The sequence below is a fragment of the Dryobates pubescens genome, chromosome 1, assembly GCF_014839835.1.
Source record: "Dryobates pubescens isolate bDryPub1 chromosome 1, bDryPub1.pri, whole genome shotgun sequence".
NCBI classification, from domain to species: domain Eukaryota; kingdom Metazoa; phylum Chordata; class Aves; order Piciformes; family Picidae; genus Dryobates; species Dryobates pubescens.
Genome location: NC_071612.1, coordinates 7,973,121 through 7,998,496, shown reverse-complemented (window position 1 = coordinate 7,998,496; position 25,376 = coordinate 7,973,121). Strand labels below are relative to the sequence as shown.

Sequence of the window (25,376 nt, the reverse complement as noted above, 5' to 3'; positions counted from 1 at the left end):
CCACTCCTGTTCTTTGTCTTTATTTACAGATATGGGGAGAGAAGTGAGGAAGACCTTGCTGTGTGGGGGAAATGGAAAATTCAGCTATTTGACTGGGAGCAGTTAAAGACATAGATGTGCAATATGTTAATAAAGTAATTGTGCTATGTTGCTATAAAGAGGATGGCTTCATTATAAAATTCTTGTTTTAATACTGTCATTATAGCAGATGTATAGCATGTGAACTAATTTGCATGCAGATAAGGAGGCTCTGACAGCTTGGTAGCATAATTACTGCATAGCATACAGCTTGCTAGTGCTGGGAGCTGAAGCTGTTACTGGAGGGGTGCTCATGGGACTAATTACACTGGCTTTGTTAAATTTAAAATAGTGTATAGCCGGGAAAGAGACCCCTCTCCTGTGCTCCTTGGTGCTTTGTGCAATAAGTTACAGAAGCCTTGAACTGCTGGAGCCATTTTAAGCCATGCAAATGCCTGCATCTCAATACCTCCCAGTGTAGAGGAGTGATAGACTTTTCAGTCAGGGTTGGAAAGGACCACAAGGATCATCTAGTTCCAACCCCCCTGCCATGGGCAGAGACACCACACAAGTTTTACTTAACCAAGGGGCCTGTATCAGCTTTCAAACAAAAGGTTGTAAAACTCTGATATTTCTATATACTGAAACTCCAATCAGGTCTTTTTGCTAAGCGAGCAGAACTGTAGCTGCAGTAACTTTGTTTTGTTTAGCATGTGATTTGTTTAGCAGATTGGTGAATGGATCCTCCCCCTGCTGCACCTATTGCTTTGCTTCACCATATTTGTGTCTTAGTGATTTGTCTCCACTTCATTTCAGGCATATTTCTGCTTCTTTTTATTGGCTTTGACTGTGTCTGCAGTTTTAAAAGATTTTTTTTTTATTGAGGTTCCTTTATGGATTTTAAAATGTTTAATTCATTACTAGGCCGTTATAAACAGAAGGTATTTTATTTTCCTGGGGAAATGAAGATAGTGCCACAGGAGATAATTTTCCCCCTGGTACATTTCCCCTCCACTGCTGTCAGATTAGCCTGCAAAGAAGGGAGGAATTTGTGAATGCACAGTTGACTTTGATTACGTAAGCTGGAAATTGGCAAACAGTATGGATTTATTTCAATTCAACTAACTTGAAAAAGAAATACATATGAAATTGGAAGTGCCTTAGGGCATCAGGCAAATGGGAAGCCAACCAGAAAGTGTGCATTCCCTCCCTGACTCCTCCTGCAGAGCAGTAGGTGATGCCGGGTAGCTGGGACTGGCAGGATTCCAGGTGATGCTGGGGTGAGTGGAATGGTTTTGGCGAAGAGGGTGGGAAGGAGATGGGGATGGGCTTGTACCAAAGGACGAGAGATGCCATGGCCTCTCTGTCATCAGGGAGGGAAGGGGCTGTGTGTGTTGCTGGGGTGCACGGGGCACCATGATTTCAGGCATCTTGCTGGGAATGGCCAAAAAGAGCACCCTTTTCCCCACCCTATTGGTGGCACAGCAGCAAGGTTGTTTTCTGCATGAGGTTGGAGGTTGAACAGGTACTGTGATCATCTGCTTCACTCAGCTTCTCAGAGCTTTTGTTCCTAACTGGGCAGAGCCTGGCTGGCACACCAGGAGGACACTCATTCTGTGTGTCCTCACCTGCCACCAGCCCTGCCATCGGGCTCCTCGAACCACGATGAGCCAGGATTGGGCTCAGCATGGAGCCACACTCCTAGAAAGCATGTCAGCATTGAGGGACTGCTGAGCCACTCAGCAGCTTTGTCTCTTCTTATGGATAAGGGTTTTGTGCTCCACTGTCCTAATTCTTTCACTGCTTCAGGGTCAATGTTGCAAAGCCCCTGTATCTGTTGCCCTAATACCCCAAGCTGAGCAAATAATAATTTACAATTTTTCCCCCCCTTTCTTTTATGCTAAATATTTAGCCAGGTATTTTCTTTTGCAAAATTCAAGCTCCATGTGAGATGAAAATCTTGCATGATCTGCTTGCATTTTGTTAATCTGGGAATATTAATAGCCTGCTGGCATTGCTGCTAATTTGGAGTTTATGCTGTAGAGTGAATACAGTAATGAATTTTTGGAATGGTTTGTTAAACTTATCAACATTCACTAGGCATTTATTAATAGTAATTGGAGCCAATCACAATGTCACATTTGGAACTTTTTCTATCAATCAAGCGATTTTTGAGAAAATTGTCATTTAATGGGAAATTTAGTATGTAAATATTTAAGAAATGGCATCTGGTAAGAGAAGGGGTACAGGAAAACAGGGAACCTAATGAACAGTTTTCATCAAAAGTCTTGTCTCTTCCTTCCCTTCCCCCTCACTTCCCAAAGCAAAGTAAAAAGAGTAGGAAGGAGGAGACCTTATTGCTGTCTACAACTACCTGAAGGGAGGTTGTAGCCAGGAGGAGATTGGTCTCTTCTCCCAGGTAACCAGCACCAGAACAAGAGGACACAGTCTCAAGCTGCGCCAGGGGAAGTTTAGGCTCGAGGTGAGGAGAAAGTTCTTCACAGAGAGAGTTGTTAGCCATTGGAATGGGCTGCCCAGAGAGGTGGTGGAGTCACCATCCCTGGAGGTGTTCAAGAGGGGATTGGATGTGGCACTTGGTGGCATAGTTTAGTAGTCATGAGGTGTTGGGTGACAGGTTGGACTTGATGATCTTTGAGGTCTTTTCCAACCTTATTGATTCTATGAAAGAGCCTATTCTTCTCTAAATAAAAATGACTAATTGAAACAGGTTTATTTGGCTTCTTTTTTCATACAGCATCAGGGATTTCAAGGCAATTATTTTTTTCAGGTTACCCTGGCAGTTTTAATGTAGCATCACATCCATATTGTGAGGTTTTTCCTACGTGCCTTTGTTTGTGATGCTGAACTTGAGATACTTCAAAGGTTTTTGATTTTTGAGAGGTTGGGAAGGAGCACAGTTCCTCTGGAAATCAGTGCTCTGTGCTCTCTCAGCCGTGTGCTCGCTATCTCAGTCACGTAATCAAACCTTTCCCTGCCATTGGTGCTGCACGCTCCTCCAGGTAACATTGTGAAGTCCTTTTAGTATGAGTCCTGAATGAGCCCTTTTGGTCTCTTGCGATCACATGAACAATAACAAGAGTAAAAGCATTTCAGAGGATTCATGATTGGACATTGTGGTTGTTTCCTTACCAGCCCCACTCTTCCATTTATGCTCTTTAGGCCTGCTGTTGCCACTCAGGAAACAGATTATCCAACACTTCTCCATTTTCCAGCCCAATCAGAGATTCCTCCTGAATCAGCACTGCTTATTATCTCCAACTGTACATAATTATGGTAGAGAGGTTGCACCACCATAACTGGATAGTGTCAGCATTTTGATTACAGCTCCATACTTTCAGTATCCTGAAAAGTGGATATAAAACCTCACTTTAGCTTTATAGTCTTACCCAGTGGTGAGAGATGAAGCGCGTGCAATCAGCCTTGGAGCAGTTAAAGAAACCCTGAACAACAACAACAAAAATTCCTCTTTGGGATGTCAGCTGTATAAATGCGTTGTTTAACTTGAGCTGTGCTGGCTGTCAGGCTGGGTGGTGTGCAGCAGCCTGCAGACTTGGAGCACAAAGCCATAAACATCTCTCTCCTGTTTGAAAAGCTCGTTGCTAACTGGGGTCGATTGCATTTTTGCACAGCTCTGAAGCATTTGGAGTTAGGGAGTAGCTGTGAAAAGATCAATATTGCACAAACACAGGAGGGCTTGCAGGTTGGTGCAATGAAGAGGGGAAAGAAATGGATGTGGGTTCCAGGTTTAAAAGTGTAGCAAGTGTGCCAAAATGTGGTGAATGTTTCCTGAGGGTGAGGAATGGCTCCTGCAGAGCTATTCAACTCCAGGAAACATTTGAGTATATGTATTTAACAATCTAATAATCTAGTTGTATAAAAATGTTGATATATATTTGATCAGTTTTGAAAATGGTACTTGAGATGTAAATCTGCTTTACAAAGGTCAGCTTTTGCAGTTATTTATCTTTTTAGCCACATTTTAACCCTTTTCTCACTGTGCAGTCTTCCTTCTTCCTCCTGCTACCTCCAGCTCCATTTGCAACACTAAAGGCAGGAGGCTGGAGTAACCTAGGTTCCGAAGTCTGTACAATATGAACCAGCCTGATGCTCTTTAAAACATTCAATGTGGTCTTTTTCAAACAAGAGAAAAGGGTGAGACTTGGTCTCTGAACTTAGATAAGAGTTCTGCCTCCCCCTCCTCTGGTTATCATATTGATGCCAGCAGAGTGTCCAGTGATGGTTGCAATGCTCTGCCTGAGGTTTGGCATACTTCTAATTATAGCAAACTGTGCTGTAAACTCCCGAGGTGATAATAAAGCCCAGGACCCACGTGCCAGCAGAGCTTTAAAGGGGTAATACATTCCTGTTCTGCACCACTGTTCCTGATTTATATGTTTGTGAAGCCCTAGACTTGTGCAGTCATCTCTTGCTTATTTTCACTGAGGTGAGAGGTAAAACATGCAGAGCATTGGAGATTTGTCATTTTATTAAGCTAATTGGTATTACTCATTTGTGTTCCCTCTGGGAGATGCATGAGGAAAGAGAGAAGGGCAGGAAGGTGCTCATACAAGCCCTTCATAAAAGCTTAGTGCCCAGAAAGTGGTGATAGGCCTTCAGCGTTCTGCAGTCCCATGTCAAACTCTTATCTGCTCCTAAGCTTGGGCTGTAAGAAATGAGCCTTATTTCTATTGCACAAATTCAGCATTCACAAAATCAGAGTGTGGAGGTGCACAAAGTGAGAGAAGGGCTGTACTGAAAATGAGCTCATAACTTGCTGCAGGAAACTCTTGGTGAGTGGGAAAGGCTCTTTTCTTTCCAGAAGTGATGAGCATAACCCTGGCAGTCATCTGTGCTTTCCTGAGGTGTGAACCCATCAAGCAAACCTTGACACGTTCTGCTCTTTAATCTTAGCATGTGAACTGTGCTAGCTCTCTGAGTGAGAGGTAACATCAGCTTCATGTTCTCTAAGAGAGAAAAAATAATCTTACAGGATTTAATCACTAAGAGCACCTTCATGTCTGGGTGACCTGATGACTTTCAGTAGACTTGCTTCTTAGTGCAGCCAAGTCATTGCAATCCATATGAGAGATCTGATCCTCCATTTGCTTTGGTGGTCACGTGGAGTATGTCTTGAAAGCAGGCATGAGGGTGAGGGAACTGGTGTCTTCTATAGCTGCTACTACTTTACTGGAAGAAGTAGAAGGAAATTACATTATGTTCCAGTGCTTCTGCATTGAGTGTCAGAGCGCTGTCCCTACCTGCAGTTCTTATGTCTCATTGGAGAGAAAGTTGGGATCTTATCCCAAGTTACACATCTGAAATTAGAATGGTCTGACTCTTATGGATATGTTATATATGAGAATAGGAGGGTTTTTTTTCTACCAAAAATACCTATAACAAGGTGCAGTTTTGGTCTACAGGAGAAACTCACAAAGGTTGTCCTTTACACTGTAGTGGAGGGGAATAAGGAAGGAGAAATATAATTTTGCAGAGAATTAGCAACTAATGTGCTCAAATAATTTCAGTATGTGCTGCAAGCAGATCTGGTATTCCTGGAGTAATGTAAAAGGCAGGAAATTTTTACTTCTGTTCTCACCTCTTTTTGTCCAAGAGATGAACAGAAATTCTGAGTTTGTGGGGAAGGAGGTGGATTTCTTGAACTGGTGTGAAAGAACCCAAAAGATAATAAACCCTTCCAGTATAGTCTCCTGATATATGCTAACCAAGAAAGCTTCAGCCCTGCAGATGCTGGAAGCTGAAGAGTACAGACATTTGGGTTCATCCATCTCCCTGTCTCTCTAAACATGTTCTTTCAGTCATTTTTTTACCTGAACCGTGATCATCACACACAACTGTTTCTGAGGTTATGCACAGTATTGTTTGAAATTGCCTGGTATTGTTTAAATCCAAATACAACCACTGAGGGCTGCCAGGCTGTGCTGCCCAAAGGCCTGTTGTGAGGATGAGCCAGCAGTGGGAGGTGGTGATCTGCAGGTGGACTGGGAGGGCAAGGAGCACTTGGAGGTGAGGGGAGGGTCGGAGCTGGCTGAGCATGTGGCATCATCAGTATGGAAACACATCGTCTTGCAAACTCCTAAACCTTTAATCTGCAACGTGAATTTATATAATCCTGTGTGTGGAGGTGGGTACATGGCTCTGTCTGGGCTGATAAGTGTTGATCACAGGTATGTAAAGGTCCTTGGCTGCATTTGGAGTTAAGTGTTGCTCATAATCCAGTTGCACAATCTCTTGCCCTTGGCAAGCTGCAGCACCTGCCTTAACAAATCCATAAATACTTGGCTGCAGAGCTTTGTCCTCAAGTGACTGCAGTGTAGATGTGCACTTTGTAAAACCTCATTTAGAAAAGACTTACTCTAAATAGATGAATGAGTTGGCTTGGATACCTGTTTAAAAAAAAACCTAATCCTATTCTACCAGCACACTTTACTACAGCTCTGACATAATTTAGAACAACTCTGCCCTCCTCCTAAAACTTCTACTACAAGATTGCAGTGTCGCCAGCTCTTGTGATGTGCAGACTTAAGATCTTGAAGGAGATCATTTAGTTCACCCCTGTAGCTCAAAGCCTGTACCTCATCATCCCTGAAGGCTGTGATATGGAGAGCTGTTCTTCTGTCCTTCGTGGTTTCAAAGAGACTGACCGTTAGGCCCAATCGTAGCTGCCAGCAAGGATTTGGCACTGACAGTACCCGATAGCTGGTGGTTTGTGCCTTTGGTAGACCATCCATTTAGTTCAAAACTTGCTTTTTTCGTGGTGGAGAGTGGAGAAAGTGTTGTCCTGAAAGTTATAAAATCAGAATAACTGGGTATCTTGAATATTATGGAATTATTTTCATGTGGTCTGGTTTTTTGAGTCTGTCTTGGTTTTTTTGGAAGGGAAGGAATGAGCTTTTTTGGAAAGCTCTGCTGGTTGCTTGGGCTGATGAGGTCACTGATGAGCCTGTCACAGCCTTTTAAAGAGACCACTTTGTCTCCTGCAATAAGCTCACCTTTTGCTCTCCTCTTGACCCAGAGACAAGGTAGTTTTACAGTGTTTTGGCATCAGTAAAGCAAATAGGTTAGGGATATCCCAAGTGACTGCTACTGCAGAGCCATTCCTTCTGCAAGCTTGCATTTGTTAATGTTGTGCTCTCTTAAAAATCCACTCTAAGTGTCTCATAATAGGGTAAAGCTTGGGAAAATCTAGTTCTTACCTAGTTATCTAAACTTCAACCAAGGATTCTCAAGTTCTGTGCATGGGAATGGTGTATGGGAAAATAGGGTGTCATCAAGTAGACATGTCCCATCAGCCAGTCCATCAAGTTGCTGACCTGTGTTAGTAATACAGAGCATACAGAATAAACTTCCCACCAGCAGCTCTTTCTTCTTTGCGCTGCCATCCGTTCTGGGAAGAGAGGGGCAGCAAGTGCTGGATAGATAAAAATGAGCTGCTTCATAAAGCCAGTTATATTAAGTGTTGTGACCATTGCTGCTTGACAAGCATGTGTATCAGTCACACATTGTGGTAATTCTGTAGCCATGGCTTCCAGAACGATTAAGAGTGTGAGCTAAAGGTCATGAAGTGGTACCTCAAATAGCCTCTGGATTCAGCACTTGAGCTTTCGTTGGTGTCTTCTTGTGGCCGCTTGCCTAAGTCCCACTGATGCTAATGGGAATTGCTTGCACACAGCAAGTGGGGAATAGAACAGGAAGTCACTTGTTCCTTGAGAGATGCTGTGACAAGCAAGAGCCACAACTGGCACCATTTACTGTGGATCATTTCTGCTGAATGCTGCTGCTGTGTGCACCAGGGAAAATGTTCACTTGAGTTTGCAGTAGGGAGAGACTCTCATTAATCAAAAAAAGCTTTCTCAAAGTTAGACTTTTAAAAACTGTGTAAGTTCATCCTTATGCCTTTATCTTGCAGAAAAATTCTGAATCTAAGCTCTTGCTGATCGATGGTTGCATAAATTATGCACAAAATGTTCCATTCTGCCTGCCTTGTTCACTTTGAATGCTGCTTTACCCTGGGAGGAATTGACTTGCATTACCAGGTTGGAGAAATTCACCTACAGTCTGAACTTCTGTAAAGTCTCCAGGGAAGGTCAAGTTTCTGTTACTTTCAATAATAAATGAGGTTCCCATTGATAAGATGATCCAAGAAATAAGCTTCAGCTCTGTGTGTAATGGTTGTGTGGCCTCCAGGGCAGGGCTGAGAAGTACTGATAGAGTCAGAGGAGAGGTGAAACTCTGAGCTGCAGTTCTTGCAATGCTAAACTTGTGGACTTGGCTCCAAGGAAGCACAGGTGTTAGTGACTTTTTGTGTTATTTGGAAGAACGTCTCAGAGCTGTGATTTTTTTGTTTACAGTCTTAACCTACCTCGAGTAAATTCTTGTGGGTGGAAGGGAGCTACAACAACAGGGGGAGAGGATGATGTTTGTATAACACACAAAATAATTTCCCACAACTGCTGACAATGTTTTCCCCCTCCATGTTTCTTTACCAAATGGATGTTTAAAAGTGTTAATAATTGTGTTTTCCTCTTCAACTCTGAAAGCAGCCTAATTTGGCTTAACAGAGAGGAAAAGAAATATTAATAGAGTTTGTTCATCTGGGAAGTGTAAAGCAGAACTTAAACAAATGGTGATAGCGGTAGGAAAAATGCTACAGTGGGTGCTTCAAACTTCAAATTTTCTGCTGAGGAATGAAGTGACATGAAAGGAGTGAGTGGCAGTTCATCAAAAGGATATGCATTTCCTTCTAACACTGTTCTATTGGCTCTTTCCAGTTATTAATCTGAGAATTGCTAAAAAATATATGGAATAATGGATGACTGTCACGCAGAGCTCATTTACTGCACAGTCACTGTGGAGAATTACTTTGGCTGCTTTGGCTCTTTATTGCCTCAAGAGAGAACTTTAGTCATGTAAAGTTTACTCCAGGAGTCATCTGTTGTTTTTTAATGTATGAACATGAACAGCTCTTGCTGTTACGCCCAAGTGTTGAGTCAGCAGTTCCCCCCCCCCCCCCCCCCCCCCCGATGAAGCCATCACCCAGGACTGTCACGTTTATCTCAACAGATCAGCATCACAGAGCATGTAATGCTATTAGCCCCAAAACGTTGTCTGCTAACCACAGAATCGTACACCACAACTGACCTTCTGCTCTTTCCCCTCCTAATTGGCTCTGAGCTTTGGCTACCAGCTTGATCACTCCGTGCCTCTATAAGCCATCTGAAAACTGGGCACAGTTTCATCTTCCCACCTCTCTGAAGGCATTTGGAAGGCATATGTACTGACTGGGAGCTGCTCAGATATATTTGTTTTGATGGATGTTGGAGGATCAGGTGTTTATTTTATTTTTTATTTTAAATGCTTGTGATTAAGTTCCATCACATCCATTGTGCTCTGGTCACCCTCACCCTTGCAGCTGCAGACCTAGCAGGGGTTTCTCTTTGGCTCTCTCTTGTCTTTCTGCAATGCTTCCTTGGTGGGGTGAGAGAAATGTTTCTGAAAAAAACAGAAAAAATGGTTCCAGTGTCACAAAATAATAACAAGACCAATCATACTTGTGAATGTTTGAGCTTTATTGCTGTATTTAGAATAGAGTAGAATTAACCAGGTTGGAAGAGACCTTTGAGATCGAGTCCAACCTATCCTCCAACACTATCTAATCAACTAAACCATGGCACCAAGCACCCCATCCAGTCTCTTCCTAAACACCTCCAGAGATGGTGACTCCACCACCTCCCTGGGCAGCCCATTCCAATGGGCAATCACTCTTTCTATGAAGAACTTCTTTCTAACATCCAGCCTAAACCTCCCCTGGTGTAGCTCGAGACTGTGTCCTCTTGTTCTGGTGCTGCTTGCCTGGGAGAAGAGACCAACACCCTCCTGGCTACAACCTCCCTTCAGGTAGTTGTAGAGAGCAATAAGGTCTCCCCTGAGCCTCCTCTTCTCCAGGCTAAGCAACCCCAGACCCCTCAGCCTCTCTTCATAGAGCTTGTGCTCCAAACCCCTCATCACTGAGGGGCCCAGAACTGGACACCGTACTCGAGGTGCAGCCTAACCAGTGCTGAGTACAGGGGCAGAATGACCTTCCTGCTTCTGCTGGCCACACTGCCTGATACAGGCCAGGATGCCATTGGCCTTCTTGGCCACCTGGGCACACTGCTTCATTTATGACTTCATCTAAATACACCTGTATGTCACTGCACTGGGAATCTAGACCCCCCTAGCAGATCAATGAATGGCTGCTCTGGTAATCAGGGCTGTGATTCACTGTGTCTCGTGGGTTTACTTGAAATCGGGGAAGGTGTTCTGACTGCCGTGTTGCTCTGCCACCGCTTGTCACCTGCAGGAGAGCAGATGTGAGGGAATCGTGCGGTGCCCTTCACAGCCCAACGTGTCAGTGTGGGCAGCCAGTGAAGTCTGACATCCTCGTGCTGCAACATGCAGTGCTGGGACGTGGAACTGCTAGCATCCGCCAGCCTCGTTGCCTCCTTCAGAGTGATGGGCAGTGGGGAGCAAACAGTCACCTCAAATCAGCAATCTCCTGAGTCAGAACCCCAGCTAAGACCAAAGAAAAGTTGTTACTTTTTGTTTTTCTTTGATTCACAAAACATTTATTGCCTCTAGGCTGCTCGCCTGCAAAAACTTGAGCACGTGTTTAACATGAAGCATGGAAATTGCTCTTGAAATAATTGGGATACTTGTGCGCTTTGAAATGAGGAGGTGGTTTGGAGCCAGTACCTTCAAGAGCTCTGTACCAGCATCTGTCTGTCACCTGCCTCAGTCATCTGAAGGACTCAACACAGTTGTCAAAGGATAAATGCTTCACGCTTTGTAAATAAGTGCTGGAGTTTAGGTTTAAATGTCGTGGTTTGGGTGAGGTATTATCTGCTATGTGACGTTCTTGTCCTAAAGAAAAGCATTCTGTCTCTGATAATCACTTGACTGTCCTCTAAGTCAAATACCATCCAGGTACTTTAGAGAGAATTTGGTCTCAGTGTTTTTCTAAAGCCTGGATCTGATTGTGTGCTTTCAGGCATTCATTTTCCAGGCATGTACTGATCTAGTAGCATGAGAAAGCAGATAGCTGGGGAAACTCTCTTTTCACTGCCCTAAATCACATCCTCCACTAACCGTGTCTAAACTGGGGCTGTAATTGCAGTATTCCTTATTCTCAGTGTGATGCCAGCACAGGTACAAGCTAAAACCTGGTGGTAATTCTGTTTATCAGGAATTGGAGGCAAGACAAGGAACAGCTCATTTTGTTTGGGCTGCCAGACAGTTGTGGAAGGGTAATTTTTGTGTGCTGTTTATTTATGTTGGATTCAAACCAGTGACAGTGGGGACCTGGAGACACTCTGGAATTACTCGTGGCAGTGAAAGTAGGACCTGCTGGTGTTAGGGCTTCATGTTGCCTCTTATGTTGTCTGCTGGCCAGTCAACACCATAAGGGGACTGGTAAACCAGCAAATGAGTTCAAAATGGCATTTAAAAATTGAGGCACTTGCAGAAAATGATTTGCAAGATGCTAATAAAATGACAGAGTGTGCAATGTGATGGAATGATTGTTTTATGTGAATGCAGAGCTATAAACACCTACACAGGGACATTTCACAGAGAGAAGGTATAACTACAAGTAATCAGATTAAATGAAGCACAGACCATTTAAGCCAAACACTATGTCATTGTCCCCAGTTAAAGCAGTGGAGTATTTTATAGGGGTGGTGCTCGGCTTGAGAAAGGCCAAGTAAAGCATGCAGTGGGTATATATCCTATGAAATTCATAGGCAATGACAGGATTGGAAGGCAAGGTTTGTATTATTTGTGTACGAGTGAAGAAGCAATAAAACAAATGGAGAAGCCTGCATGCATTATCAGCAGAGTAACAGTGAGCTTTGGGCTGCAGAGATGAAGAGTTATGTTCTACCTAACCAGTAGGCTTACTGTAGTGGTGAGTGTTTTAATTAAAAGTGAGGGCAATGTATTGCAACCTGCATCTTCTTTAGTATTTTATTGCACTTAAAAACTGCAAGGATTAATAAGCTCTTTCTCTGTTGAAGCTTGGGAGTGCAGAATTTGCAGCAGGGAAATTGGAAATAATAAAATATTCTAATAGTTTTGGTGAGGTAAGAAAAGAATGTAAATAAATGTATTTCTTTTCTGTTGCATTTTAACACTTCCAATTATCAATAGGGATTAATCTGAAACTCAAACACCAATCAGCTTCTCAATGTTTGGCATTCTTTCAGCATCCTAAGCAGTTTCCTAATCCCAGCATTACAGAAGGTGAAGCAGGAGAATGTTTTCAACCAGCTAAAGCGTTTGCCATCATGAAGAACTAAAGCATGCTGTGAGTACAGAGCTGCTGAAAAAAAATACAGAAATTGGTAGCAGCTAAGAACAGGTAGAATTAAGGGACAGGATCTGTAGGGAATAGTGCCTAAATGCACATATTGCTAGGTAGATTTGCTGTCTGTTCTAGTCCTTCCCTTGAGTGTTACGCTAAGTGCATCCATATGGCTACATAGCTGCATGTTTCTATAATCTGCATGCTTCTTAGTGTAGCTGACACATTTGCATTTCTTGGTCAGTATTGAATAGGAAGTTGGAAAACTACCAGGCAAAAGGTCAAGGAGGATTTGTCAGGGAAAAAGACCCACCGGAACCGATGGCTGGGGAGTGGGCAGAGCCAAAAATTAAAGACTTGGAGCTTTCTAAGTGTGATGATGAAGTTGTTGCGGTTGGAAGTCCATTAGGTTTACAGCATTTCATTACTCGGGGCTAGGGGAGAAAGTATACCATGGAGACAGTGTCTCTAGTGTGCATTTTTCAATGAAAAATAACTGGTTTAAATAGGTATAATGATGTCATGTAGAAGTGTGGTGGAATGGGGCTCTGTTGTGTTGAGGGTTTTTTGTGTTTTGGTTTGGGTGGGGGTTTTTGTGTCAGTTGGCTGTAGGGATTTTTTGCCTTTTTTTGTCATTGTTGGGGTTTTTTGTTTGTGGTTTTTGTTGTTATTGTTGTTTCAGAAAAACAACTTAGCTTAGCCTGGAGAGGAGGAGGCTCAGGGCAGACCTTATTGCTCTCTACAACTACCTCAAGGGAGGTTGTAGACAGGCGGGGGCTGGTCTCTTCTCCCAGGCAACCAGCACCAGAACAAGAGGACACAGTCTCAAGCTGCATGAGGGGAGGTTTAGACTGGAGGTGAGGAGAAAGCTCTTCATAGAGAGAGTGATTGCCCACTGGAATGGGCTGCCCAGGGAGGTGGTGGAGTCGCCATCTTTGGAAGTGTTTAGGAGGAGACTTGATGGGGTGCTTGGTGCCATGGTTTAGTTGATTAGATGGTGTTGGATGATGGGTTGGACTCAATGATATCAAAGGTCTCTTCCAACCTGGTTTGTTCTATTCTATTCTAAAAGACCTCTCTCTGAGTCTCTCTTTTCAGTAGGTTGGATGTGGTCACTCAGACAAACTTCAGGCGGTGCCTCAGAGATAAATGTGACTCCTTCTACGGTGGAATTTTACAGAGGTTAGGCTAATGAACTGATGTAGCTTTAGGCACATGCTGCTAGGTGAGGTGTTTTAGTAAGACTTTTAACTGCAAATTAGAGGTCTGCTGGAAGGGCAATTAGAATCAACAGAAAGACTTTTATATCACACCCAACCGTGGATGACCCACATTGTGTTGTATTTATCTCAGCAGTACAAACTGCCTCAGAAGACAAAACAGCAAGGGAGGTAAATAATCTTTGAGGCAGTGGAACTATTGCACATCAAATAATCTATATAATTTTGCAACTTTAAAGTGCAGAATATATTTTCCTGGCTATATGTGCACATATAGCAGGCATCAAAAGCAAGCTTTGGTGTTTTTATAACAACTGAATGAATTGAAATACTGTATGTGTTTGGTCTTCTTTTGGGGTTTTTTTGGATACTTGATTTATTATGAGCTTAATTACAGTGTCTGTTTGTAGGACACACCTGAAGCCTTGAAGTAGAATAGGAAATCGAATACCTTGGTTTGGAAGATAAATTTTTTTGCTGTTGTTCAAGTTTTAAAGAAAAAAAGAAGTAGTAAGGTGCTTTTTTTCTTCCAAGAATTGTGGCAACTTGAGCAGTAGTGTTGCTGTGGGGAACAAACAGGCAGTCTTGCTCCAGGGAAGATCTGTTGCTAATCTCACTGTGAGACAGATTTACACATATATGGCTAACAGCAGTTTCTGATGTGTTGTTTTGTTTGCTTGGGGTTTTTTTTCCTCCTTCCTTTTGTTACAGTACTCACATATATTGCCCAAATTAGTTTTCACTATTTTTTTTTTTTAAATATTAAATATCCAAGATAGAACTGCCTGCTGTGTCCCTGTTCACCATACTTCTGCTTCAATGCTCCGCTGTATGTCTTCCACCCGATTCTGGTGAGACCCCACCTGGAGCACTCTGTCCAGTTCTGGAGCTCCTATTACAGAAAGGATCTGGAGGTGCTGGAACTTGTCCAGAGAAGGGCCATGAGGATGATCAGAGGGCTGGAGCACCTCTCCTGTGAGGACAGACTGAGGGATTTTGGGCTGTTCAGTCTAAAGAGGAGAAGGCTCCGAAGAGATCTGATTGTGACCTTCCAGTATCTGAAGGGGGCCTACAAGAAAGCTGGGGAGGGACTTTTTAGGGTGTCAGGTAATGATAGGACTGGGGGGAATGGAGCAAAACTAGAAATGGGTAGATTCAGATTGGATGTTAGGAAGAAGTTCTTCCCCATAAGGGTGGTGAGACACTGAAATAGGTTGCCCAGGGAGGTGGTAGAAGCCTCATCCCTAGAGGTTTCTAAGACCAGGCTGGATGTGGCTGTGAGCAACCTGATCTAATGTGAGGTGTCCCTGCCCATGGCAGGGGGATTGGAACTAGATGATCCTTGAGGTCCCTTCCAACCCTAACAATTCTATGATTGTAAAATTCCTCCAGTACTTCATGGTGGGTGAAAAGGATTGTGCAGTGTTTACAAACCCCTGAAGTTTCCCTGAAAGCCAGTGAACTCAGCTTATCTGACTTGGACAGTTTTGTGTCTCCCTTTGCTCTGTGACTGGGCAATTCACAGAACACTCGACCCTGAGTGCCTCTCATCTTTCAAAAAGCCCTCTCATCCCTATTTTCTGTCTCAAATGTAAAGCAAAGGGTTGGTTTTTTAACCTGTTCTCTTATTCTGCTCGCTCAAAAGTTATACTAAGGCACATGCAGCTCCAATAGACAATGAAAACCATTCTTAGCTCAGCCAAACATGATAGGGAGCCAGTGTGTGTTTTGTTTCTCAGCAGGTGAATGCTTCTACTGCCCACTGCACAGCTTGGTTTTAATGCTAGCCCTGGACTTAAGAAGCTCTCAGACTGGGCTACACCTTCTCTCTGGCAGTTTGTAGAGATCAGACAGCTTTGCTGGTAGCCATGGAAAAAGCAGATATAGAAGCAGACAAGTTGTACCTTCAGATAAACTATCCCCTATAATGTGACAGTATAAATAAGACAATGAGGTATTTGTTTAAAAGTGCTGTTCGCATGGAAATGGCCCCACAGCTCAGGTCTCCTGTAACTTATGTCAAAGTAGATTGTAAGCACTTGCCCCAACCCCATCTCCCTTTGGCCTGTTGTATTTAAGTGTGGAATAGTTATCTTAATCCACATTATGCTTTTCCATAGCTTCTGTGGGTCGGCAGCATGGAGCACTGCTGTGCTGCTGCATGATGAGGCTTGAGATGGCTGATGGCTCAGGGTCCTAGGCTAGAGCAAGCGCTACAGGGACCAGGGTAAGTTTGGCTTAGAGGCAATCTGGAGTGGCTGATCTACAGGGTTGAAAATAACTAGTTAATAATATGGGTGCTCTGTAATTATCCAGTGTATGTATTTCATTTGCCATCTTCAGATGTAGCCTTTTTCCTGACAGGCAAAATACCTACTCAAAGTAACTATGGCAATCTTTACATAGAAGGAGGGTGGTCCTTTTGAGATAAAGGTGTGTGTCATGGCTGTAGCATCATCTAGACTTCTAAAAATCTGTATATGAGGGAAAGTGAATATAAATGCAAGTATATTGTCACCTTGTTAATTTACTTTCAACTAATTTCACTTCCTATAAATCACATGCACTCTTACACAAATGGCAATTTTCATTCATTTCTGTGCCAGTATTTAGAAGCAGAACGTTGTGGTGCACTCTCATTATTACAGCTTTATTGATTTACAAAATGACATTTTATTACACTAATCCATATATCAGAAAGACTAACATCGTGCACAGTTACAGCTAAGGTCTTCTTGCCAAGGAGGTGTACATAGTTTGCTTTTTTTCATCACTAGTTCACAATTTAAATTAGTGGATGTCATGCTGTTGGACTTCATGAACACAGGATTAATGGCAAACTCATTAGTTCATGAAGTTTAATCTTCCTAGTGGGTGTCCCACCTCATGGGAAATGAGAGGGATTCGGCTGTAGGTGTCTGGTTGAGCAGTCACTCAAAGAGGGAAATCCAGAAGGCAAGTTGCTGCTATTGAAAGCCTGTGTTTTATTTGATGCCAGAAGAGACTTTTTTATTTAAGAGAAAGAAATGAGTGCTCTGAAGGACACATGAAGACATTGCAACTGCATGCTGCCATGCTGCAGTACTACCATTGGTGGTGCTTTCCCAGGTCAGGGAGCTGCTGCTGTATTTGAATATTTGGCATAGATCATAAACCAGGTCTTTTCTGGGTGGCTTTCTTGGGGAAATGTGGTAGGTTTTGTACCCTTACTTCTTCTAGTTATCAGGTAGTTATCAGATCCATTTAAACTGATATTACAGTCAAGATTGCGCCTCCGCCACCCCCATGCTGAATTGACATTGCATAGCCATGGTGTGGTGTTTTGTGACACGTACAAATGAGCTTGCAAAGCCCCACCACAGCAGCAAGTTCTTTTCATTTAATCCGTTAGGCCCTGATCCTGATCTGTAGGGTTTCCTAAATCCCATTGATTTCTCTGGAATTAGGCTCCTGAAGTCCCTTTGAGAGCCCAGGTCTGGCTGATTTTGTGTTATAAAATGAAAACAAAACTATTTGCTCTACGTCAAAATACTACAAGGATAAATGTGCTGAAGATTATCAATGCTCTTATTGGGTGGCAGTGAAGGCCATAGCAATGCCAGAAATAGATTTAAAAGGGACAAAAATAACTTGCTGCCTGGAGGGTATACAAACTCTGAGCTGTTGCTGTGCAGCTTGGCTGAATCATTTCTCCAGGGAGGCTCCAGGCAGCCAGTACAGCTTTGAGAGAAACAGCCAGAGAAATGCAACTGGACACAGTGCTTCAGAAAGAAGGAAAGTGGGTTTTATGTGGACTGAGGGTCAACCTGCCGCGGCATGTGTGCATGGCTGGCACAGTCCTTTGAGCTAAAAAGGATCCTCACAAGCTGCTAATGTGAGGTCCAGCTTTGGCCACTTAGTGTTGCCAGAAAGGCTGGTGGGAGAAGGCGATAACTGAGCTCTTTGTACAAATCCCTTCCATCTCCCCCTGTTAGAAGCAAAATTACTTCAGACCACAGCCATGAAATGCATTTCTCTAAACTGTGTCTGTAGAAAGACAGGTTTGTCTTGGTCAGCTGTTTTCTGGGTTTAATCAATCATTTCTGCTGACCACAGTGACAGAAATTTGCTTTTAGTACTGCAGTTATCTGTGTGGCCAGGAAGAGTCAATCAGCATCTGTTCCTGTGCATGCATCATTAGCAGAGCTGTGAATTAATTTCTAGTGACAGACCACATTCTCCTTTGGACTGCATTTCTACTCTGCCACCGAGACGCTTTGAACGCTCGTCATGTGCTTGTGGTTTATAGGTATAAAGTCACTGGTGAGAGGAGGGACAGACAAGATTTAGGTTTCCAGAATGAGCTTCCAGAGTTTTGAGTTTCAGGAGAAAATTGTATTTATAATCTAGCATGTTTGGTTTGTGACAGACCAGACCTCCCTGAAACTTGGTGTTTTCATGTAGTTGCAGCTATAAATTACTCCTTAGCATAGGTAAATGGCGTCACGCAAGGATGACGGATAGCACGGCAGTGCCCAAATATAATTCCTTCTACTGCTATTGGAAAAAAACAGTCACTAGTCCTAGTTTGGACAGCCCCAGAAGTCAGTAAGATGAAGTTGTTCTGTCTACAAGGTTACTCTTTATTTTTTTTTGTTAATGTAGATAAGGCTATTCCTAATACTGTGCTGCAGATAACTTAAGCTTGGCTGCTAAGCCTTAAGCTTGGCTGCTAATCAAGATGCTTCTTCTGGAGACAGACTAGGTTGTCTCTTCAGTTTCTATTAGCACTTTCCATTAGCAGATCTCTGAAGTTTGTCCTGCCTACTAGTTATCTGGCACCACAGGTGACAGATTCAGGAGAGCCAAAGCAGGCTCTCCAAATCATCCTGTGACAAAGGTGACCTCTCAACACTGTGCAGAGGGAAAAGGGGATGTTTTCCAAAGAAGTTTCTTCCTTGACAGCTGAAGATATTTTCAGTGTAGGTGATGAGAGCAGTTCCTTCTTGTTGAATGAACAAAATATAATAGGCTTAAAGCAATGACAAGAGCAGCATCCTTCCTTCTAAGTCACCTGCTTACAGCCTCTCATCAAACCCCCACAACAGCTCTTGACATTGCAGTGTTATGAATCAGTAACATCCCTGTACACTTCACATTAAAACCTTATTTATTATAGTTCCATTCACTGGTGGTAACCAGCAGTGACTTAAATTTGTGCAAAATATGGTTGTAGCAACTATAGCAGTACTTGGAGTGTACAACTCCAAGTCTTTTTAAGAGAAGCTGGTCAGCGGAGATGAGAGGCAAAAGACTTGTTGTTTGATTTGCTATACTTTCATGGCTCATTGGATTGTCACTGCTAGCCAGTGGAATTGGATAAGGAGTTTTTAGAAGTAATTTCTTTGCAAGTGGGAGATGTAGGTGTCCTGCACTTGAGAAGTCAACTTCTAAATTACTTGCTAGGGGCTGTTTTGGTGCATGGTAACAGAATTACTGCTCAAGAACTGTTTTTGTTTTAACAAGAAAGTAATTGAAGTGACTGCAACTCCTTTGAAGTCTTATTTTTAGATTACAATAAGCAAGATTCTGATTAATTTAGCAGCAGGGCATCATTGGCTATTAACAGCTTAACATGAGGCCCTGGTAGATTGATAAGGAGCTAAACAGCCCCTGTATCACATATTAACAATCTGGTCATACTATAATTGAGGCTCATGTTGGGTAATTGTCAGCATGGTTGATAGGCAACACAACAGCAGCAGCTATTTGTCTTTTAAATGGGCACTTAAATTATTCAGAATAACAGTTGATAGTCATCAGCATGTCTGAGCCACAGTCCAGTTAGTCTAGGCATGGACGACAAGCTTTAATTTGGTTTGCTTAAGTACAACGCCGGGCTGTGCTTGGACCAACACCTGTGTCTAGAAGCAGCTTCTCAGGTAGGGTCTCCAGCCCATGATGAGATCCCTCCTCTGTGGCCCAAGCATCAGTGATGCATGAATAAATGGAGATGTAACTATCTTGGGTATGATAACCAAACTAACTTTTTACCTTATGTCTAAGCCATCCATATTGTATGGAGATTCACCTCCACAGACCAAGAGAGAAGGTAAAACCTGCGACACTAACCGGTAGCCTTATTTTTTGATTTATTTATTTCCTTAAGTGTGCTGTGGTTGCAGAAGAGTTGAGCAATTCTCCTGTGAGTTTAGTGTCTCTGGCTGGTTTTGTATAATGAGGGACATTTGAGGCAAATATGAGTGAAAGTTTATGAACTGTGAAATGTACAGAAGGAGTTGGTAACCACTTGTTTTCTACTCCAGTTCCTTCTTGACATGGCATTAGTAGTTCTGAGCTAGTCACACAGTGGGACATAGCTCAAATTAATCAGCTAAATTGCTAACTAATGACAGTAAGATTTGATGCCACTTAATATTTCAGTGCAAACATGGCAGGCAGGTTAGCTTATGTGAATATGATTGGCTCACCTTTCCTAGTGAAGTATCTTAACTCCTGTTTGGGACACCTACAGCATTCATTGCACTCAACTAATTCTGCCATTAGCTGTGGTCTGAACTACTGTTAGCACTGGTAAAATTTACAGTCATCTCCATAGCCCTTTCCCGCATTAGGGACCTTATAGCTGCCTACCAATACCTGAAAGGATCCTACAGGAAGGCTGGCAAGGGACTCTTCATAAGGGTGTCTACCGGTAGGACAAGGGGGAATGGTTTTAAACTGAGTGACGGTAGGTTTAGACTGGATCTTAGGAAGAAGTTCTTCAGTACGAGGGTAGTGGAACTCTGGAATAGGTTGCCCAGGGAGGTTGTGGATGCCTCCTTCCTAGGGGTGTTCAAGGCAAGGTTGGAAGAGGCCTTGAGCAGCCATGTCTAGTTGAGAGTCATCTCTACACGTGGCAGGGAGATTAGAGTCGATGATCTCTAAGGCCGCTTCAAACTTAAGCCATTTTGTGATTCCAAGATTCTGTGATCCTTTCATAAAGATGCTGAAATGCACTTTAAAGGGGAAGGGAGGAAACATACATGATGGCAGAAATTTCCAGTAGTAGCTTGCAGTCCACCAGGGCGTTGAGCTGTGCACACACATGCTGCACAGTAGCTGAGCAGTTACAGAAGCAGAGAATTGATTCAGTTGGAAAAGACCTCTGAGATCATGGAGTCTAACCATTGACCTAACACCAGCAAGGCTATTAAACCATGTCCCAAAGTGCCATGGCCACACATTTCTTAACACCACCAGGGACGGTGACTGTAGCGCCCCTCTGGGCAGCCTATTCCAATTCCTGACCACTCTTTTCATAAAGAAATTTTTCTTAGTATCTAATCTAAATGTCCCCTGAGACAATTTCAGTCGTTTCCTCTCATCCTATCACCTGATATGGGAGATAAGAGACCAATCCCCACCTCACTACAAAGCTGTTTCAGCCACGGAAGGGCTCTGGTCGGAAGGTGTTGATTACTCGCAGCATCCCGTGCCTGGGAAAAGTCACTGCGTTTGCTTACGCACCTCTTGCTTTCCTTTGCTTTTCCCCTTTCTCTCCGCCCGCCCTCTCCCCCCCACCCTCCTTGCGAAGCAGCCCTTCTGGCTTTGTTGTAAGTGCGGTTTGTAATCATTGTACACATCCCAGATGGTTCACGAAAACTCTTTGAAATGCCATCTGCCAGGCGTGTGTCCAGCCGGCAGCCTGTCATTCTGCTACAAGAAAAACGGAGGCGGGTTCTCCCTTCCCCCTGCCTTTCTGAATTGCATTCAGTACCGCTCGCTCAGATGTGAGGCGGGATAACAGCCCCCAGCATCTGCAAGCAATCTTCGCTCCAGACAGCGACATGGGAAGTTGTTGGGTTTTTCGCCTTTGCCCAGATAAGAGATCCTGAGCGGTGGAGGTTTTCTTTTCCCTCTGTTTGTGCCGAGGTGACAAATGTTCTCTCCGTGATGTAGTTGTTTTCCTCCTACGCAGTGGCTTGGCCTTTCTGATGCGTTCGGAGCGTGTTGCAGGCGGCCGCGCTGATAGCAGCCGCATCTGAGATTTTTCAACTTGAGCGTATTCAGGAAATTAAGAACGCTGAGATGAAACAAATAGATCCATTAAAATGGCTCAGAGGAATTATGGCAGAGATATAATTGTTGTGTCAAGCAGGCAGCCAGCACCAGTAAACTGCTGACTGCAATTTCACCGCTATAAAAAATTTGGGAGGGGGGTGGAAATAATAAAGTTACTAATAAATACTCTCTGGAGGGAGATACAGATAAAGAAAAGATGAGAACTCTAAAAGATCAAGTAAAATGAGTCTTGAAGTTCCCTCAATGTTTGTGTCTCATGAATGTGTGTTGTCATTTATTGGGGAAAAGTGTGTCTTGATCTTTGTCGTTCAGCTTGCATGCTGCGTGGCTCGGGGTGATGTTTGACTGACAACATTGGATGAGGAGCGCTACAAAGCTGGTTCTCACTTCCATTGTGCTACAGGCATGGGACAGCTACAGTGGATCCTTGGGCAAACTTATTGCTGAGGCTTTTCATTCTTCTTTCCTTTTTTGTGGCTCTGGTTTAGGGGAACCTGGCTCTGATCAACAGCCACTGCTCAGTCACCACTAAACCACATCCTTGAGCACCACATCTAGACAGCCTGAAAGTCTACAGCCGTGTTGGTGCTCAGGGAGGAGATGCTGTGTCCAGCCTGTAACACTTCATCCCAGCTGCTAGGCCAGCATGCCACAGAAGGGACCTGTGTGGACATTGCCCACTCAGCTTCGCTGCCTGCCTTCAGATGCAAATGCAGGCACTAGAGCAGAGAGGGACATGTGGAGCAGTTCCAGTATTTGTCTGGTTTAGATCTGTGAATGACATCTGTCCTCTGTTCCAAACTGCTCAGCAAAAATCATTGTAGTCTTATTGTAAGGATTCAAGAATACAAAGAGGGCAAATTTGAATATTTTCAAATAGGAAAGAGTAATTCTGCTAGTAGGCTGAAGATACCCATCACCATTTCCATTCCTTTTTTTTCCTTCTTCTTTCTGCCTTCATCTATTCACACAGCTCCAAGAGAAGGAAGGACAGAAAAAGCACAAAACCCCTCTGCTGTGGGAAGGGACACCTCTCACTAGATCAGGTTGCTCAAAGCCCCATCCAAAGGCTGAAGGTGAATAAGAAAGGAGAGAGAATTTTTGGTTTGAAACAAGAAATGGAGAATATTAGACAAAGGGGATGTCTGTCTGGGAAATCAATCTAGTGGTAGCCTTTCAAGGGTGTCATTCTCTCAAGACTGACCGCTTGAACAGCCCCTCAGACAAGTAGGGCATAAGCAAACTTTCTGCTTCCCAGGTGCTTGAGAAGAATATTTGCCAGATGCAGGCATGGTAAATTTGTGCTTTGTAAACTTCTGAGAGTTGGAATCTTCCCAATTAGTTTCTAGAAACAGGGTTTTTTTTTATACTCTCTTTAGCTCTTTTATAGAGGGTTTAAGAAATTGTGTGCACTGAGAAGGCGCAGCCTATGGGTAAGAAGAGTCCCACAGAAGAGAGAAATTACACTTTGTTAAATGTTAGGTATAGTCTTCACATCTCTAAAGTTGTTCCCAAGCCAGGAGATTGGTTGTGGCCACAGAACTTGGACACTTACAACTCTCTAACACTGCTCGCTCTTTTAAAGTTCAGTTTACTGGTCCATCTGTGAATGTCACTTATATTTAATCTCACATATACAGAATCCAGCTATCTCCCAGCCTTTAGAGTCATGGAAAATAAAGGCTATTGAACAGAAATCAATCCTAATCAATTTAGCTGTGCTCAGTGACCTAAAATGCAGTGGCCCAAGCCATCTTCACAAAAAGTCACAAAATGACTCATCTTACACCATGCTTCAAAGGGTTGCAAATTGGTCAGAAGGGAGAAGAGCTTCGGAGCTGGCAGGGTAGCAGTGATTAGAGACCTGCTCTCTGTGGGCACTATTTAACTTGTCACATGCTAGAGAGAGATTCAGGGTGAGTTATTACTCAAAAGTATTTCTTGAACTGGAATGAGTTTGTGGGTGAACTTCTGTGAAAAGAGATTGCAGTTCATCTCTTTAGTGAGCGTGTGTGAAGGGTGCAGCAAAACTGTCTTGTGGTAACAAATAGAGATAAAATATTAAAAAATAGAGAATAGGTCTTTATGATGTAAAAGAGTATTTGGTGAGATGAAGTGATGAAGGAATAATGGAAGCTGGAAAGAAATTCTTTCTCTGAGATTTCAGATTGCAATTTTAGTAAGTATGAGAGACCATGCCAATAGCAGGAAGGTAATTGCTGGTGTGTTCCCAGATACCAAACTCTTCCAGCTGTGTGTCTGCATGTGAGAGGAGAGATTTCTTTGCCAGAAAGTCTTGCTGAGAATACCAAAAACATTGTCATTGAGTGGAACATCTGGTACTGCCAGCTCAACCTGTGATCTGCATCTTGTCTTGTCTTCACATGGGCTCCTAACTTCTGTTTGACCTCTTTTGACACTGCTTTCTTTATGATACCACTCTCTCACTGGTGTAACTCTTGATAAGAAAGAAACTATATTAATGTGCTCATTTTTCCTTTCAGGCACAACCCGCCCTCCAAGAGAAGGAGAAGTGCCTGGTGTGGACTATAACTTTCTGACTGTGGAGGAGTTTCTGGACTTGGAGCGAAGTGGGACTCTTCTGGAAGTAGGAACTTATGAAGGTATGGAGCACTTCAAGTAACCATGGTAGCACCAGACTTGTCTCATCCTCACTTTAATTAACTAGTTCAAGTTAGGACTTCATTTTCTACCCTAGTGCTCTACTTCCCTTCTTTTTCTCTACCCTGAGAGAATGAATTCCAGTATTGCTGCACTTTTGTCTTCTCCCTTCAAGTTAACTAACTCAAAAGATTAACATCAGTAGGTCAGGAAAATTCAATATGAGATCCAGTAACAAAATTCTAAGGGAAGAAAACCTGGCAGTGAGTGAAAATGCATCTGTTCTTTGTATATGCTGTGGCTCCCTTCCTTGTTCACTTTCTCTTTGCTCCTGCTGTCTGTTTTTCCCTTCATCTTCCCTAAACACACACCCTTCATCACCCCGTTGTGTCTCACTGTGCAGCTACTTGATGCACTGCTTTTGGCCTTTTTCCCCACTTCTTTATTCTTGGATAATTACTTCTCACTCGCAGCATTGTGTTGATCCTTTTTACAGCACAGCTTTACAAACAACAGCACTGAGACAGCCAAGGGGCATTGAAATGTCACCGGGGTGAGAGCTGGAAAAAGATAGCTTTGAGTCCCAGATAAATGCAAGGCAAATTGGCCATTATTTAGATGCAGAATAGGATTCGTGTAACTTAAACCTGAAATCTACATCTCCTTTAAATTGAAAACTCCTTTTGAGATGTTTTCTTTGCCGTTGTTGGGTTTGTGTTTGTTTTGGTTTGGTTGGTTGGGTTTTAATTACTTGTTTGTTTGGGGCTTTTTTTGTGGGCTTTTGTTTGTGTTGGTTTGGTTGGTTTGGGTTTTTGTGTTTCTTGTGTGCGTTTGGTTTGTTTTATTCTCTTCCCTGGAGAACATTCAGCTGTACCTTTTTAAGACAATGAAAAGCAATAGTTATAAGTTTCAAAGCTCTTCCACTGTGCTTCATCTTGTTCATGTCATATTTCCATCTGCAAGAAACAAAATGGATCTTTTTGTATTTATGAGAAGTTGTTAATAAGAAACATGAAGTACAGTAAAAAATATGAACTACCCACAAATAGCCAATGGTCTTTGGAAAAACGAAA

General features: G+C 43.1%; 1 protein-coding gene across 1 annotated transcript in view; it reads left to right on the top strand.

Annotated features, from left to right (window-relative positions):
- The window catches only part of MAGI1 (membrane associated guanylate kinase, WW and PDZ domain containing 1), a 369,638-nt gene that overhangs the window by 254,041 nt on the left and 90,221 nt on the right, over window positions 1–25,376 (top strand). Inside the window, exon 3 of the mRNA XM_054161149.1 lies at window positions 24,186–24,305. Coding sequence (XP_054017124.1) covers window positions 24,186–24,305 — 120 coding nt within the window. The remainder of the gene's footprint in view (window positions 1–24,185; window positions 24,306–25,376) is intronic.